At 40.1% G+C, this 17398-nt stretch overlaps 1 protein-coding gene across 3 annotated transcripts in view; it reads right to left on the minus strand.

The window, feature by feature from the left end:
* Positions 1–17398, minus strand: part of RERE (arginine-glutamic acid dipeptide repeats) — a 181437-nt gene that overhangs the window by 100796 nt on the left and 63243 nt on the right. For 2 of the 3 annotated variants that reach the window (XM_082328890.1, XM_082328889.1), the window contains exons 6-7: positions 3899–3947; positions 60–184 (exon numbers count right to left, since the gene is read on the minus strand). In XM_082328890.1, coding sequence (XP_082185016.1) covers positions 60–184; positions 3899–3947 — 174 coding nt within the window. Of the gene's footprint in view, positions 1–59; positions 185–3898; positions 3948–15113; positions 15133–17398 lie in introns of those variants that run through there. The other variant, XM_082328891.1, reaches the window with a different exon arrangement.

Below are 17398 nucleotides of genomic sequence, written 5' to 3' on the forward strand. Positions count from 1 at the left end.
CAGTCCACGTTTCCACTACAGCATTCTAAAGACACCGATACTATTTTGGCTGAAGTTACCTTGCTGCCCTAAGGTACATAAGTAAGTCACAGTCGTTGACTCCTGGCATCCACACAAGTTCTTCGTGCTGTGTCACTGTGTCACCATCTGGGGAAGGAAATGGCTGCAGATCGGGAAGCTTAGCCTAGGAAAAAAAAAAAAAAAAAAAAAAAAGAAGAGTTCATACAGACATTACAGTTAACAACAACGTTAGGAGGATGCACAAGTGTTATTAATAACAAAGTTTGTAAATTCTCTGGAATAATGTGATCTCATAGATAGAAGATACTCAGACAACAGGTGGTGAAGCTATTTGATCCAAGTTTCGGAAGTTTATGAGGAAACTGGGTCATCAAGCCCCAATCTCTTCACTTTATCCAGCATTCCTTCTTTTAGAAGGGCAGTTTATTTTCTGGCAATTATGCAGAGTTAACCCCACCTCTCAAGTCCACCACCAGTGGAGCCCTTCTGTACACAGACCAAGTGCGAGCACGTCTGCAGAAATAACACAGCTTGAAAGTAAATTATTTTGCACTGCATATGTAGCCCTCCGTTATACAGAAGTCAAACACTGTTGGACAATTTACCCTCAAAGAGACAGTTTTCATTTGTCAAAAAGATGCTGTTACAACTCCTGCCTGCCAGGCTAAAACATACTCTTATATCATACTAATATGAAAAAGGCAAGAATGCGGCTATCATATGTGTACCATTTTAAAATCGGTAAAAAGCCCTACACATCTGACGCTAAGTTTAAAATTAAGTCCTCAGTAAATCATTAAAACTCTGAAGAGAAACAAGGAAATTTCCTGAAAGTGAGATAGCTCAGCGAAATGAACTCTGCCACTAAATAAGTATTACACTGTATCCAGAGCCCCAATTAGCATCTTTAGTCATCTACTGCTATGGGATGAGATAGCTGAGAGGCTCTTCAGAAACAGCTTTTAAGCCCTGTAATTACCTCCTATACTTACAACGCTAAACATATTTGAGAGGCTACATTTATACATAACCAGTAATTACAAGTCACAGGTTCAGATGTCTTTCATGTTCTGCTCTTTAATCTGTACTTTATTTTACTTCTTGCCTGGGAAAATGGATATGTCATTGAACTTCTCTTCTGGAAAAGGACAAGCAAGCTTTGTACCAAGATGAGATTTCTATGAGAGCTATGCATCCTAACAACCAGGGTGCTTTCACAAATTAATGTTCATCCTTACGTACCTTAGGAATATGCTTAAACACAAGAGTTACTCCCTAGGAGCAACTTCCTCTGGAACACCTCTGGTCATTAACTTGTTAGCCAAAAGTTTTCATAGGAGAACACTTAGCAGAGACCCACTCGCCTCCTCCTATGCATGTGAATTTTGAGAACAACTGCAATTCTACAGAACATTGATCTTCACTTGTGTCCCTGCCTGCTATTATGATACAAGCCGTAGTTTGGGGTATTTGTGCACTAAGTATCAAAAAATAACCTCCAACAGCCCTCTAGCATCTCTAACACACACAGTTTAAGGAAAACGAAGGCAACAGATATTCATCAGAAAACACTACTGGGATCTCAGGTTTCTGGATCCTGCTACATAGACCTTATTCGCAGTAAGGTGGGTGGAGGAAAGTGTATCCGTTCCCTGAGTTAACAAAGCCCAGCATGTAGAGGAGACTATTTTTACACTTTCCACAGAATGAATCAGCCTACAGAATGGAACACGGCAAATACCATCTTTAATCCGACTTCCTACTGCAGCCTACAATCAGCCATTCATATATCTTAAGATTATACCTTATACTAATTAACAGGATGAGAATATATCCTCCTAGCAATGACGTTTATCAGAAACAAAGATGCTCAGCAAATGAGTGAAAGAACAATGGAAGTTTAAAATATTAAGCAAGCAAAAATTAACAGTATTCTAAATCAGTGGACCTTCTTTCTACTTTTTCTTCCATCCATAAGTGCATCTGGTAATTATACCTTACAGCGCAGGTGACTAATACCTGCCAAAATATTAGATGACAATTTGAGATGAAAGTTGTTTTGAAGGTATCATTTACAGTACTCTTATTATGACTAGGGAAAAGAATACTGCAGGTTTAATTGCCAAGGACTTTTTTCCTCTAAATGCAGAACATCCTTAAGATTGTTACATAGGTTCCATAAATGTTTGCTAGTTATTAAAAGAGATTTTAAAAAAAAGAATCTGAATGAATATTCATCACTGGAATGCAAAAATCCAGCACTTGGGCAGTACAAAGTCAATTCCACAGGTAAAGGAGAGCACTCGGTTACTAGTGACACATGTGGCCTTAGAAACCAGAGTAAGTTGTATGTTAATGCTCTTTAAGAACAGATTATTGTCAATGCTTATGAAGGATTTCCCTCAAATTAGAACTAACATACCACAAACAAACTAACATCTAGAGTCTTAACCTTATTCTGCTTCTCAGTGTTTGAACACATTCAGCATGCTTTCTCAATTTCTATTTTAACAATCCAAATCACTTAAGGCACTGGTCCTAAGAACGTACAGTTCTTGTTGCTTCTCACAGTCAACCAAACAATACAACGATACTCCCTATCTTTAAAACCAAAAGTTATCCTCTCTACAGCATCAGAAAGCGAAAGAAAGCCTGCATAAAAAACTTAATGGGAAATACAAGTAAGATCCTATAATTATAACATGACTTCTGTAGACTATGGACAAAAGAGAGATTTCAATAATTGTCCAGAATTACCGTGCCTCCTAGTTAAAAAGAATTTAAACTTTGTATGAAAGTCATGCAGGTAAAAGGGTGAGGACCAGGTAACCTCTTGGATGGCGGGGGGAGTGTGTTGGTGATGTTGGCACAGGGCGAGACAGAAGAAGGTTATTTAGAACGAGGTCTGTCCCTAACAGCCGCCCAAATCGCTCCAATTATAAATACTAATTTCATTTTTAAGACAACTGTTGATTTATTAAATACACAATGGCCCCCTGACTTTATGCTGAAGTACCACAGTTGGCCAAACTCATTTAACATACAAAAATAAGAGGAGAACATGTGCAGCCCTCAAGTGCAAACACAAGTCCCTGAGGAAATCCAAAGCCACAGACATGGCACCAGACAGGGCGCGCTCACAGGCAAACATAAAAGGGAGAGCAGGTTTACAATAAATTCTGCATTAATAACAGCTACGTTAACAGACATGCTTAAAAGCACTATATCCTGCGTTAAAAGATGAATACATATATAAATATATATGTGTATCTCAACACAGTTGCTGTAGGGGAAACAAACCTTTCTCAGAGTTGAAGTTCCCCCACCCCTCTAATTTTGTAATGTTGTTCTTCGAAAACTGTCTTTTTTAATCACTTCTAATAGAACTCCATTTTGTTTAAATACATAGATTCACAAAAAGGACTGTGATAGGCAACATACTATCAACTTTACAATTTTGCTATGCAAATTAAAATATCTACTTTCAATATAACTAGAAAACGCCACCAAATTAATTTTTTATAGTTTATTAAAAACATTGCTTGGTGAAAGCCAGCTGAGAATGCATTCATTTCTAACTCCAGAATGTGCCCAGTAATAGCTGAGATTTTTCCTTCATTTCCAGTAGTTACTCATATTCCTTCAATCTTATTCTAGAACTAACCCAATAGCACTTCTGCTAGTAAAAATCATTAACATATCAACATTTGACACAGAAAAATCTCATTAACTGAGCTAAGGAATTCTAAAGAACTCATGATGAATCTAAAAAACGCATTGTATTTGAATGCGCACAGCTTTAAACAAGTGTCCTCTGAACAGATCAAGTGGCAAAAGCACACCCCTTGGGTATTAGAATACAAACAAAATCCCTTACCTGATGGCTGGGTCCAACCCTGATTTCACCTTGGGTACTGTTTAGCCTCCTAATATATAAAGGAAAAAACAGTAATGAGAAAGAATTACAATTAATGAAATTTAGGATCAGTTCTGTATTTTTTGTCATTGCATTTCCAATGAGAATGGAAGACAAGCAAAAATAATACGTTATTAAGGAAACAAGAAAGGATACACTCAGGTGTATTACAGGCCCCTGCAAATGGCAAAAACCAACAGGGCAAGTCTGGAACTTTTAGTCAAGCAGTTGAAGTCAAGAAGAGGATCAGTGTGATCTGTCCTCACAGCAGCAAGAAAGCATTGGGTAGCTGACAACAGGACACACATCTCCCTGCTTTTTGATGTTTAGGTTTCATGCAATACAGCAGCAGCACTGACTTCTAATCAAGATCCTTTAAAAGCCTCTAGAGCTCTGAACCGCTCTATGCTTTAGGCAGCCAACTCAAAAGCCTGCAATGCAAAGAATCCTCTTCCAACAAGCATCCCACTTTTACTAGTTCTGCGTTCCATTATCTACTTATTTCAACATCAAACCTAAAATAATGCAGACAACATGCTAAGCACTACGCTACAGATAATACACAGGAAATATCACGTTCCTCATGGACACCTTTGTGGTCATTTTCATTTTGAAAGAGAAAATGTCTTAAATAAAAATATTTGGGGTATTAATCTTTGAAGAACAGAGCGCCTTACGTTACCAGAATTGGCAAAAGTAATTCCTCTTTTTCCAGGCAGAGTTCATGGAAAACCATTCAAGTTACTTTGGATCTCGCATGCAAAATTATCAAGCTCTCATTTTAAGAAGTTAAAATTATTATTGCTGCTGTTAATTCATTTGCTAAAAATCACATCAGATGGCATGACACACAAGCATGAAAGATCTAAAAAGCAATAAAACCACGCCTTGTAACATTTGCAGAAGCGAATTTAATTCAATTAATTCAAAAAGGGCTTCACTTCTACATAATACACTTGGCCCTCATATTTTTCCACTATTTTTAAAATATATTTATATAAAAAACTTCAAGTTCCAAATGAACTGTCCTCCACGTAGTGAGGATCATACTCTGAAGGGCTCTGTGCTGCTCACACCATTGGTTGGAGTTACTGAAACACCACATTATACGGTAGAAGAAAAACTATTTTTTCATGTTGCAGTAGAATTACCCTGGCAACAACAGAAGTTAAAGGTATGCCAATATAAACCAGAATAATGCATCTGACACGACAGAATTTCTTTTTCTTCCGAAATTTTGAACAGACTAACAGAGCAAATAAAACTTTATCATTGAAGAGTGCCCTTTGACCCTTTTTCTTTATTAAACATATTACAATATAAGGACCAAGAAGACACACGAACAAAACTATTTACTGGAAATACTGCTTTCTCAAGGACTACAGTGGAATCCATGGGACCTCTGCTGTAATCCACATGTCCAGCTCTTTTCAAGAGCCAGATCACTACAGTCTATAAAGGCACTTTATAGACTGAACACTGGTATTTGGGACACGGAACGCAGCTACAGTCTTGTCCTGGTTTCAGCTGGGATAGAGTTGATTTTTCTTCTTAGTAGCCGGCATAATGCTGTGTTGTGGATTTAGTATGAGAATAATGTTGATGACACACCGATGTTTTAGTTGTTGCTAAGCAGTGCTTACATCAGTCAAGGACTTTTCAGCTTCCCATGCGCTGCCCGGTGCACAAGAAGCTGGGAGGGGGCACAGCCAGGACAGCTGACCCAGACTGGCCCAAGGGCTATGATCCAGACTGGCCCAAGGGCTATTCCATACCGTATGGCGTCAAGCTCAGTACAGAAAGTGGGGGAGTTGGCCGGGGGGCAGCAATCACTGCTCAAGGATGTGCTGGGCATCAGTCGGCGGGTGGTGAGCAATTGTATAGTGTATACCTTGCTTTGTATATTATTATTGTAGTAGTAGTAGTAGTAGCAGTATTACTACTATTCTATTTCATTTTATTTCAATTATTAAACTGTTCTTATCTCAACCCACAAGTTTTCTGACTTTCACCCTTCCAATTCTCTCTCTCCCCCATCCCACTGGGGTGGGGGGAGTGAGCGAGCAGCTGAGTGGAGCTTAGTTGCCAGCTGCGGTTAAACCACGACAAGTCTGAAAACTTAAATGACCCTCCATGATTCCTGTAAAACAGCATTAAAGAACACAACTAAATCCAAGGAAATTCAATATCCTTGAGATCAACATTCTTCTTTTCTTATAAATTGTTCTTATTTAAACAGACATCTTTTATTTATATCCTGCATATTTCATGAAAAGGAGGACAAAATTCAGAGGTGTTATAAGACAAACTTTTGAATTTCACACTTCAATAACTGCAAGACATTTAAGTGAGTCTCAACACCAGCAAGGAAGAGCACACACATAAACCCAACAGATCACCATCTTTATTCCAGAAACAGCAAACTTGAATTCATCTTGCAATTTGCTGTTACAGGCATAATGACATCATTTTACAAGTAAGCTGCCGCCCTGCAGGATTTCTTATTCACCCTGCTATGTTCACCGTGATCATGGGCAATAACTGAGAAAATCTGTAAAGTTTAAAGGGAACTCTAAGATCACAGCTGTAAACTGCCAGCGACGAGCAAAACAACGGATAGCCCAAACCATTAAATGCCATTTGAAGTCAAAAAGGTTACTGAAGGTTTTTTTTTTTTAACATGATCATTTGCATATCTTTATGCACATTTTCACCTCAAAATTTCAAAGTATGTTGCATATGTGTATTAAGTTAAACTTCACCTTACTGACCATTCTGAAATGTTATTCATTGGTGCGCAAGTGGGCAAGCTACAGCAGTGGATCTGAACGGCCCTTATCCGAGACAACACGACAGGAGAGCCTGTCAGACAGGAATAAACACAGGGTTTGTAATACGCAATCTTATGTCGTGATGCCTACGCAATGCTACCTTCCTGGTAAGCAGATCCACTCCAAAATATGTGCCAAAAGTCTCCTGAAAAGAAGGAGAACATGTCAAAGTGTTTTTCTCCAATGCATATTTTTGCAAGACATGATCTGACACTGTTCTCTTGTTTTCAGGTTAGGCAAAGAAATGACTGAACTAGAAAATCAATTTTATATTTACAACAAAGTTATAAATTAAATACTAGGGTACTTTTTTCCAGGTACAAGGTGTCAGAATTTCTCCCTGTGAGGAATGAAGGGGGAACCGACAACAGAAAATGCCAATGCTCTTCCTTTATTCCCAGAATTCATTTTAAAGCCATGCACATCTCTACTACTCAGTGCAAGTCAAACCTAAAACGTGTCTATGCAGTTTCTGGCAGCTACGATACTTCACATCAGCCAAAGGCTGCACAAGTAGGTTTTAAGCTATTTTCTGTTTAAATAGAAAAAACACAGCACTCCAAATATCCCCCAACTCCCAATTTCTTCAGATGCATCACACTGAATATCATCAATAAAGCATTTAAGAATCAGGACTGATTATTGGATCCTGGAGATAAAAGCAAAGTATTGGATGGGACTTCTGCTCCTAACTATTCACGTGGAGTTAGCTGGGGAAACTCAAGGGGGCTATCCAACCGTGATTCCTCACGTGAAAATGAAGTGTCGAGAGAAATATTTCTGTGTGCCTTTTCAGCACTCATTTACCATTCCCTGATTACATTCACCCCCTAAAGGTGCTCCCTCCCCCTGCCCCAAGAGGTGAGGGCTGGACCGAGTTACGTGGCTGTGCAGGAGGCTCTTTCAGACTGCACTCCATCACACTTTTTTCTAAAAGGGCACAAAGCTGATGGCTCCGCAAGGGCACGCAATCTGTTAAATAATTTTTACTGTTTCCACGTCCCCAGGAATGGGTTTGCAAATGGAAAGAAAATTCTTGCTATGGAAACTAAAATGCACCGTAGATTTTTAAGCTAAATTATATTGGTGGAGAGCAATTACATTAATAATGGAACGGCACTCTGTGTTTATTCTACGGGAAAGAAAAAAAAAAAGGACCCAACACTGTATATGAAATCCGACACAAAAGAAACCGATGTAACAAAGCAGTATCCATAGCAACAACAACTTAATATTTCAGTCCTCTTCAGCTGCAGTGGATTAAATATAATGACAAGATGTTCCCTTTGAAAAGTAACCTGTTGCCATGGCAACGTTGTATTCTGCAAAGTAAACAGGGGCTGGTCAGAAAGGAGATGGAAGCCTGCGACTGAATATCAAAAAGGCAAGAAGCGTCTGTAACAGAGCAGGGCAAAACAAGCCCACTCCAATCCGCGAGGCTTGCTCCCAACAGTCTGGGGAGAAGAGAGAGGATGTTCAGTTCAATAAAGCTTTGTCCTTTCAATTCTACAGCAACAGGGGAGGTTGGAGGTTCAAGGCCAAAGCAGCACCACTGAGAGAAAACAGTTCAGACGTGAGGATGAGAAAGGAATAGGAGATGGCACAGGGTGGTGCAGAGCGTTAGTTTATCAGCTTTAGAAAGAAGGAAAGAGAAGAAGGAAGGCTGACAACAGTTCCTGCACGATTTCCAATACAGAAACACGTTTAATCCTCTCTGTTTATCATCTACCTCCTTGTCTATACTGTACACCAGACTCACGCCATTTATGCAAAAGCTGGCACAACCGGTAGCTTTGCCCATGAAAATAACGCAGCATTGCCACGCCATTAAGGACTGAAACGTGGCAACAAAGGAACTGCCACGAGACCGAGTTTGAGCTGCGATGAAGTACACTAGAGCAGCTCTGAGGATACCTCGGGTTCGGGACTTGCGATACCAGCTGCTGGTACGGTATTGCCAGAGCCATACAGGATTCAAGGCTGGAAACTCGCAGCAAAACTCTCCAGAGTTTGGAGGCAAAGGCAAAAGGCATTTGCAGATTTCTGCGTAGCACTTCTCTGCGCTGTCCTATCTTTGTCCTATCCTTGACGGGAATCCAAGTCTGTTCTTTACCCAGCACATTTAGTGAAGATCTTTGCTAGGCAGCCAGGCTTCTGAAAGAAACTACACGCACTGCATACATAAGGTGGACCTTCAAGGTCAGGGATCACGTGTACAAGGTGGAAACTGTGATTCTGTTTCTTTCATGGTTTCCTTTTTACCACCAAAGTTCAGCAAGAAACATGCTAGGCAGTCATCGCACATTTTTTATACTGACTTACGTGCCTGAGACAGGGCTGAGAGAGGTGATACTACGGCAGCATCACATTGAACCAGCTACGTTGTTCCTCATTTCACCCAGCAACAGACATGGCTGAATTCGTTCTGCTGTGGTCACCACGCACTCAGTGCTCTGCACCACGTACTACACTTCCACTGGCTTTCCGAAACACCTGCTACTAGCCAGCAACAGCTCAGAAAACATGAAAATAACTTTAATGCTACCATTAATTAAATAAAAAAAAACCACCAACAAACAAACAAAAACAAAACCAAAACACCAAACCAAAACACCACAATCCAAACGTCACGTATAGGACAGCATTCTGTGCTACCCATTTAACCACTCTTAGCATAATCATTCCTGATTTTGTATATTGAGGTGATCTGTAATTAAACTAGCGGGATGCTTCAATAGAAAAAGGTTTGTAAACCAGCCAAATTGCTCAGCCACAAACTACCTCTCAAACAGTCCTTCGACTCTCTCTGGAGCTCTCCAAAAAGGGCTTTCAAAACCAACTTGCTAAAAACCACTGCCTGCTGCAACATACGCATATCGCTAAGGCAAACTTCACAGGGCAAAAGAAGTTTCAAGGATTAAACTAGAAGCACTGTCGCTCTCACCATCCTGAATACAGGCTGTAGGAGGGGACAGGGTGCTCTGAAGCTGAGACCAGAAGGGGCACCAGAACAGTGACTACCACGCGTTCAGCCATCGCAGTGTGAGGACAGATTGTTAGCTAAGGAAGTGTGCAAAAACAGTTGGAAGAGGTCATTATTTTTATATGGCAAAAGAGTAAAAGAGGAAAGATGCTGCTTAAAGCTAGGATATGCAGGGGTTGGGTTTTTGTTTTTAATAAGCAATAACAAGCTACAGCACTGAACAATGAATCTTTTGAGATTTGGGTTTATTTACGAAGCCTAGTAAGAAAATCAATGGCTTACTAAATAAAACCAAAACCAGATTAGATAGATATATTATAGGCAGAATAGATTATAAATTGCAATCATACACTAACATTGATGTAGCCAAACAGGCACTATTATTGGCAAGATAATCAGTTACATAAATTGAAAGTGTGATACAGTAAAGCAATTCCTAGATATTTCTGAGTTCTGTAACATTAATATAAATCTGAAGTAATCAGGAAAGAGAAAGTCTCAAGAAAAGGTTTTTAAAAAAATCCTTTTATGCAAATGGTCCAATACCCAAGATGAAAAAAAGTGCTCTTCGGAGGCAGTTCTAAAAACATCTGGCAAGGCTCATTTTATTCCATCTCTAGAGCGACAAAAATGGAGAGAACAAAATTCCTCCCCTCCAACTTCAGCTGGTTAAAAAATAGTTTATCAGGGCCTGACAGGGACTGGCACTACATTCAAGAGATCCATTTGGTCGGACGTTGTTTCGTTTTATTCTGTGCATCCATAAAACAACATTCAGAACTTCCCTTGGCATTTTCCCTCACCCAATGCTACGCAGGCTCTGTCTGCAAAGACTTAACTATTAAAAAAAAAAAAAAAAGAGCTTTCCATACATTTGCCCCTCTGCAGCACTAAAGAGGTCGTAAGATTTCACCACAGTAATGCAAAATAGACTGCCCACAAACACAATAAGCCTCTGTCATACATCGCAGCTCTATTCTTACTTTCTCCAAGCATCTGCTTATGGTCACTGTTGGGAGACAGGATACTGAGCCAAATGGATCCTCAGTTTCACCCAGGAAGACCATTCTTATGCGTGTTATGTTCTTACATGGCACAGTTCAAAATGCAAAAGGGACAATCAGGTTCAGGCCATTCGACCTTTAACCAAAAAAACCCCACAACTACCACAAACCTGTGAGTTAGGTGCCTAAGAACAACAGAATTGGCTCTTCCCCCCTCAAAACAAACAGCAATTCTTGCTTAAAGACTATGAGTTAGTCGCATTGTTTTGTTTTCATTATATAGGAACCTATATCCATTTACAGATTAAACAACGGCTTGTTAGCTTTTTCCAACAATTATTTTCTACATAACAATTTCTACTTCAAGGTACCCAATTTCATGTGTCCAGCTTGCACTTGTGCCTTCTACCTTTTTTTAAGCAAGATTGTAAAATCCCTTTTCTAGACAAGGTATCTTAATGCTCAGAATATACTCTTGCTAATGGTCAGCCTCTAGTAAGTTTAAGTTTTGTTTAAAACCTGTTGTAACAGTGTGTTCTAATAAAAAATAATGCACAAGCAATTTTGTGTTCGAGTAGAAAAAAAATCAAACCTGTATTTCAGGCAAATGAACTTATATGGGAACGTTTTTAGGGATTGCTCAATCTAAAGCAGGAATGAATAAACATGTACTAACATTTGTATCTTCAGTACAAGCTCAAACCTGCTGACTGATTGCACAGTCAGAGCTTTAAGGAAGCGGAGGACTGTGTGTGCTGCATTCACGCTGCTTTTGGAGAAGGAAGTACTTGCAGAATTTTGAGTCAGACAGAGAAAGCTTTTTCAAGATAACGTTATTTTTCATCAGGTTTCTATATGAGAGAAAAAAAAAGACTATACGGTCCTTAAAAGTATTGTCCCATACTCAAAAGGTGATGATAAAACAGTCGTTCTGAGACACAAGTTACTGCAAGGAAACAAGCATTCCCTCCACACAGGAATTACCTGTGTCAGTATTATTTTGCTTGTAGATGTCATTGATCACCTCTAATATTTGTTTTCCAATATTTGTTTACCTTCAAATAAGGAAGGCACCAGTATCTTGGTCACAACTTCAAAAAAACATGAATTAGTGGAAGCCTTTGCACAATACGAAGTGTTTTATCTGGTCTACATGTGATTTTAATAGAACCAGAATGTTACTTATTTACAAGCAACATCTACACTGATAAGTAAATATGGAAATTAAATCAACATGAAATTATGTTGCTTTAAGTGTTTATCCTGTATAGTTTCTAAAATGGCCAGACAGTACCTTTGCACTTCCCAGAGCAAACATTTGCTATTAAAACAGACGACATACTACATCAGCATCCTGTCTTTATCGCAACCACAGTTTATATGCAGGACAGTGGAACCGGGCAGCACCCTAGCAGTTCATTTTTTCCATAAAGCTTCATCGAAGTTAGATGCAATGATCTACCACTCAGTCTTTTAGCTTGCTTGACAACACAAATCTCCAGCTTCCTTGAACAGCAGATACACAGAAGAAACAGGACATTAAAGGTGATAAGCATGAAGAATGTGAAGCATAAAACAAGCTTGAAGATACCCCTAGCTCCACCATACACCTGGAAACACAAAGCTCTAATTAAAACAAAATTACAGCCTAAAGAATTGGAAGGAAGGGGGAAGAGGTAATCCTGCTGATTTAAGTCTTGAAAAAAGCTAAAATGAAGCCAGAACAAGGGGAAGTAAGACTATCAAGTACTTGGCCACTATTTCTTCATCCACAGGACAAAATACAAGCACTTCCCATATTGTATTTGTAACTTCAAGCAGTTGCTTGGAGTGGAACTGTAACTCACCCGACCACCCAGTCTCCGGACTGGAGAGGATCTTCTGGGCATCCAGCCAGCTTAAAACTTCACCATTAGCAGGAGCTGCATGAGAACACTCCACAGGCTGACCAAGGAGAGAGGGTCTTTTCAGCACACTAAGTACCTTGCCAGTACCACAGATAGCTTACAGCCAGCCTTACTTCTCCTAGTACACCATGGCTCTTCTTGGTTCAGGTTTTTGGTTTTTTGGAGGGAGGGTGGGTGGGTTTTTGGTTGTTTTGTTTTAAGCGGGAAGGGGGAGGTTGGTTTTCTATTTGTGTTGTTGCTTATTTTAAAGCAAAGCGTAACAGCCTTGTACACCTATGCACAAACCTAAGGAACTGCTTTCATTATAAACTGTCTGACCAACCCCACAACTGGCAATACAGGGGAAAGGCATTTGCGTTGAAGCATGTGGAAAGGAAAAACTGAGATCTGAAAAACACTGAAGGTCTGCTGTGAGTACTGCCACAGGGAATAAAAACATCTATACATTTGCTAGGAGCAGGAACCATCTGATTCTACACAAGCATAGCACAGACACTAGAGGCATCCTTCAAGGGTGAGTCCTGGGAGCCAATACAACCAACATTACATCCACAAGTTCTCATGTGCAGGTGTTGCAGTGAAGAATGCCTTATTTGGCATATTATCCCAGCAGTATTTGTTTTGCCAATTGTAATACTTTTGTTTGACAATCAGATTTTGTTTTGTTACAACCCAGAGGCATTTTCATTTTTTTTCCCACCTGTGCTATAGTTTTTAAAACCTTATAGTTTTTAAAAATAAGCACAACCAAATTTTCATTTTAAGTACAGAAGTAGCACTTCTTTCAAATCTTTTTTAAATGCATGCACAAATTATCACTGGAAAATAGCACAAAGCAGACTGCTTTTTACCCTCCCCATCCCTTAATGCATTCTCGTCTGCTTATAAGTCAATATTTAAAACAAATGTTAAGGACACAAGGTGTCACATCCCTGTATTCCTGCAGAGCAGTGTTATATTCCTGTACATATTCAAGTAGCTCCTTTATTAGGAACAAGAATGTTTCTAAAGCCTAGGCCTAGGGAGACAACCCTTTCAACTGTGAGGTGATTCAGCCAGACTGAGGTTCAAGGGAATTGGGCTCTATCATCATTAGCATGACTTTGCTTCAGCCAATGGCAAAAACGACCACTGACCCACGCGGATTAGGTGTTCTTCGTTTTTATGCTCTACAGGTATAAAAGGAAATGGAAAAGTGAATGACACTTCAGACAGCATACAGATACAGACATGGCACTAACATGGGCAAAATTATGCAGTCTTACTCATCATTCATTCCTCAGCTTCTGACAAGAGAAGGAAGGTGCCCCAGTAATGCACACTGCATAGGTGAACGACTACGTGTGCAAGGCTAAAAGTCAACCTTCTCCTATAAAGTTCCAGAGATGTCACTACGAGCAGCACAAACCACCCTGTCACCTTCAAACTCAATACACCCCAGTAACTCACCAACAAGTTACCCTGATAGAAATATTTCCCCTCAGCAACAGACCCCGTGGTGCCGAGGTCAGTTCTGCAAGCCAGTGGGCTAGGCAGGGGGCCACAGCAGAACAGCACCCACTTTTGCACAAGTTCAGACACCACTGTGAATGAGAACACGCTGCAGAATCGAGTTTACTCCCATTCGACCCACCCAAGTCCTCTCAAACCCATTTATATTTAGCAGTGATAAGTCACTGATGGCTGTCCCACAAGCACTGCAAAGCCGGTTACAACCATACTATCATTACACAAAACTGTAGAGCCCGAGTCCTCTATTTCATTCAGATCAGTCTAAAAATTTAAGTGTGTTTTGCTAGCCCGACAAAACCGGTGCGGGTATTGCTTACACAGCTGTCACGTGACAAGCTTCTCAATGCATAAGCCAATATTGCTGCAGTTTAGGTGCATAAGTGTTATTTTCATGTGACTGACAAGCAAGCACAACCATGCTGGCTACTTTTTTTTTCTCTTAATACTTGAGGAAGTATCAGCTGGATCACTGCCCCTCAATCAAAACGAGAACCACCCATCCTCAGAGCAACCAATGGCTGCTGATCTACGACCCTCCCCATAACATTATCTAAACAGTCTGTTGCAGGCCCAAACATTTCCTAATAGCCACTTCGGTAACGCTGCATCCTGCAGAGCGCCTCTGCAGCTCCCTACAGACCTGCCATAAGGTTGGCATGCAGACAGCACAACTGAAATTAAAACTGCACCACGAGGGGAGGAAAAAAAAAAAAAAAGCCCACACAGCTTCAGCGTTTTGCTACATGCACCCCTTAGGCAGCAGATTCCCTGCTCAGTGCCCTCATGCACCGTACAAGCAGCTGCACAGCAATGCTGATGTGATTACAAGGTTCTGAGGAACATGCAATAGTAATGAAATGATTTCATAAACATTTCAGAAGTCACAAATAACAGCAAAAATCATCATTGTTTAGGGGAGGCCAGAGTGATGTAGCCTACCTGCAGGGGCTGAATGGATCATCCATGACTATGACAGGCTCTTGTGGGTTTAGATGTATTCCTGAACCCTCTACTTAACAGCTAAAACTCTGCCTTTTCCACTCTACCAACTCAAAATGGAGGCACATGCAGTCTGAGAGACCTCAGAGAGCTTTCACTGAGCTTGTGCTATGACCTAAGCCTGCACGCAGAACGCAGAAACTTCGCCCTCGGACTGACAGGACTGAGCATGTGCTGTGACCCTCCCTCATCCACACACTGTCTTACAACGCAATCAATCTCAACCCTGCTGTTTCCGTAAATAAAGCACACTGAACAGACTCCGCAGCTTCTGCATACCAAGCTAGTGTGCAGGGAAGTGGGGCCTTAGCTAGGGGATCTGATACAGCCAACGCTCGAGAGCGGAGCCATTCCAAGTCTGGAGAGCTGTCTGCCAGCACTTTTTACTTCTTCTCCAAGTGAAACGCGTATCGATTTAAAAAAGGCTTCTAAAAGCTTTTTCTCCTAGTTTGTGATTAGCTTTTAAAAAAATTGCATGGATTGAAAGCCTCAGAGGTTTTCACAGATGCAAATGACAGAATCTTCACATTTTAATATACAATTTATTTGTTAGGAAATGAAGCAGCGAGCTGATTCACTAAATACTTTTATTCTACCTGTCAATAATTCAATATATGAGAACATTTAAAGAATACGAATTCTCAGCAATGCCCCTGCCATTTACAAGCTCGTGCGAACACAAGTGAACCCAAGAGGAGCCAGACTTGACTCACTGTTTGAGCTTCCTTCATCATCCTTAATTTTTGGCATTCCTGTTCATTAATGCACTTCTCAAAAAAATTCTTAGCTACCCATTTATATGAAGGTAACATCCCTTGCCCCCACAGCATACAATGCTTTAACGAGTATACCTGCCTCCATTTTAGAGCACCTGAGGTGCCTGAATTTACTGCGAGGCTGAAGAAGGATAAAAAGTTTCACAAATTTTACATTTTAAAAGACAGAAACAGACTAAGCAAAACACAACAGGCCACAGAACAATCCCCAATTTTCTCTCTTTTACAATGATCCAGTGAAAAAGATTTACTATAAGATAGGGGGATACACCTTTCCTGTTTCCCATATTATGTTACCTCCCACCCCCTTCTTGGGAAACTTCACCAACATAGTCTGGCTCCTTCAATGAACCTGCAATAATTCAAATGTTCAGCAACCTGAGCATTTCAGCCACCATGGCTCTGCTGAAACTATCTGATGCTACCAAAGCTCATTCATAATCTGAAGGAGTCAGTCCCTAAGACACAGGATAGAGGGGCTTGGTTCACACTTGTAAAAAAAAAAATTAAAAACACAACCAACCATGATAAAAGTTCCTATGTTTTTTAAAATACTAAGCTACACTAGGCTATGCATTTCAAACTTCCAGAAACACAATGAAGTTTTATAAAGTGCTTAAAAAAAGACAAATCCACCATAACATTCTATCAGCTCGCTTCCGTTATAAAATATCACAGAAGGCAACACATTCAGAACAGGACTGTCTGACCAAGTTTTCCCAGACTACAGCCTAGAAAAAGATAACTACCCCAAATATGTTGCACTGTCTTTACCAGCTGACCGCTTTTAAGTAAGAACACTTACAAGGCCAAAGGTGTTGAGTCTTCATTTCAACTACAGCTGAAATGTATTTCTGGATTTTTTGTTATTGTTCTGGGTTGGGTTTTTTCCCCCCTCAAGTTCACAACATGAACTTGAGAAAAAGTTCTCAGCTTCTATGTTACCCTCCAGTTCAGAGATAAATTGAGATAGGGACACATAGAAATAAGGTATTCCAAATGATGTTAAGAAGCGTGATGTCAGCCAGAAAGAACAACCCAGGGAAGTTATACATCCATGTACCTAAATACAGGTTTGGGGAGGGAGGTTTGTCTGTTTAGAAGGAATCAAGTGCAAGGCACTTCAACGCATGACAATACCTACTGACATGCAGTGAGGGTGCTCAGCATCTTCCATGATTCTTTCCCGGAAATATTAGACAAGAGTGATACAAACCAACTTTCCTGTAATTTAGTAAGACATACAGAAGCCATCTGTTTCACATCACATGGGCATACCACACAAACAGTCCCCAATTTCCCCCATCAGGAGGATTTCTGATTGTATTTAAAATTGCTAAACCTATTTAAAAAAAAATTGGACTCTCAATACACTGTAGGAATTGTCTTAAAGTATGCCACAAACTGTCAGTGTTCTACTAAGTGTAAGCATAATAAGAACTCATTTTA

The sequence above is a fragment of the Platalea leucorodia genome (genome assembly GCF_965183815.1).
Source record: "Platalea leucorodia genome assembly, chromosome: 17".
In the NCBI taxonomy this organism is placed as follows: Eukaryota; Metazoa; Chordata; class Aves; order Pelecaniformes; family Threskiornithidae; genus Platalea; species Platalea leucorodia.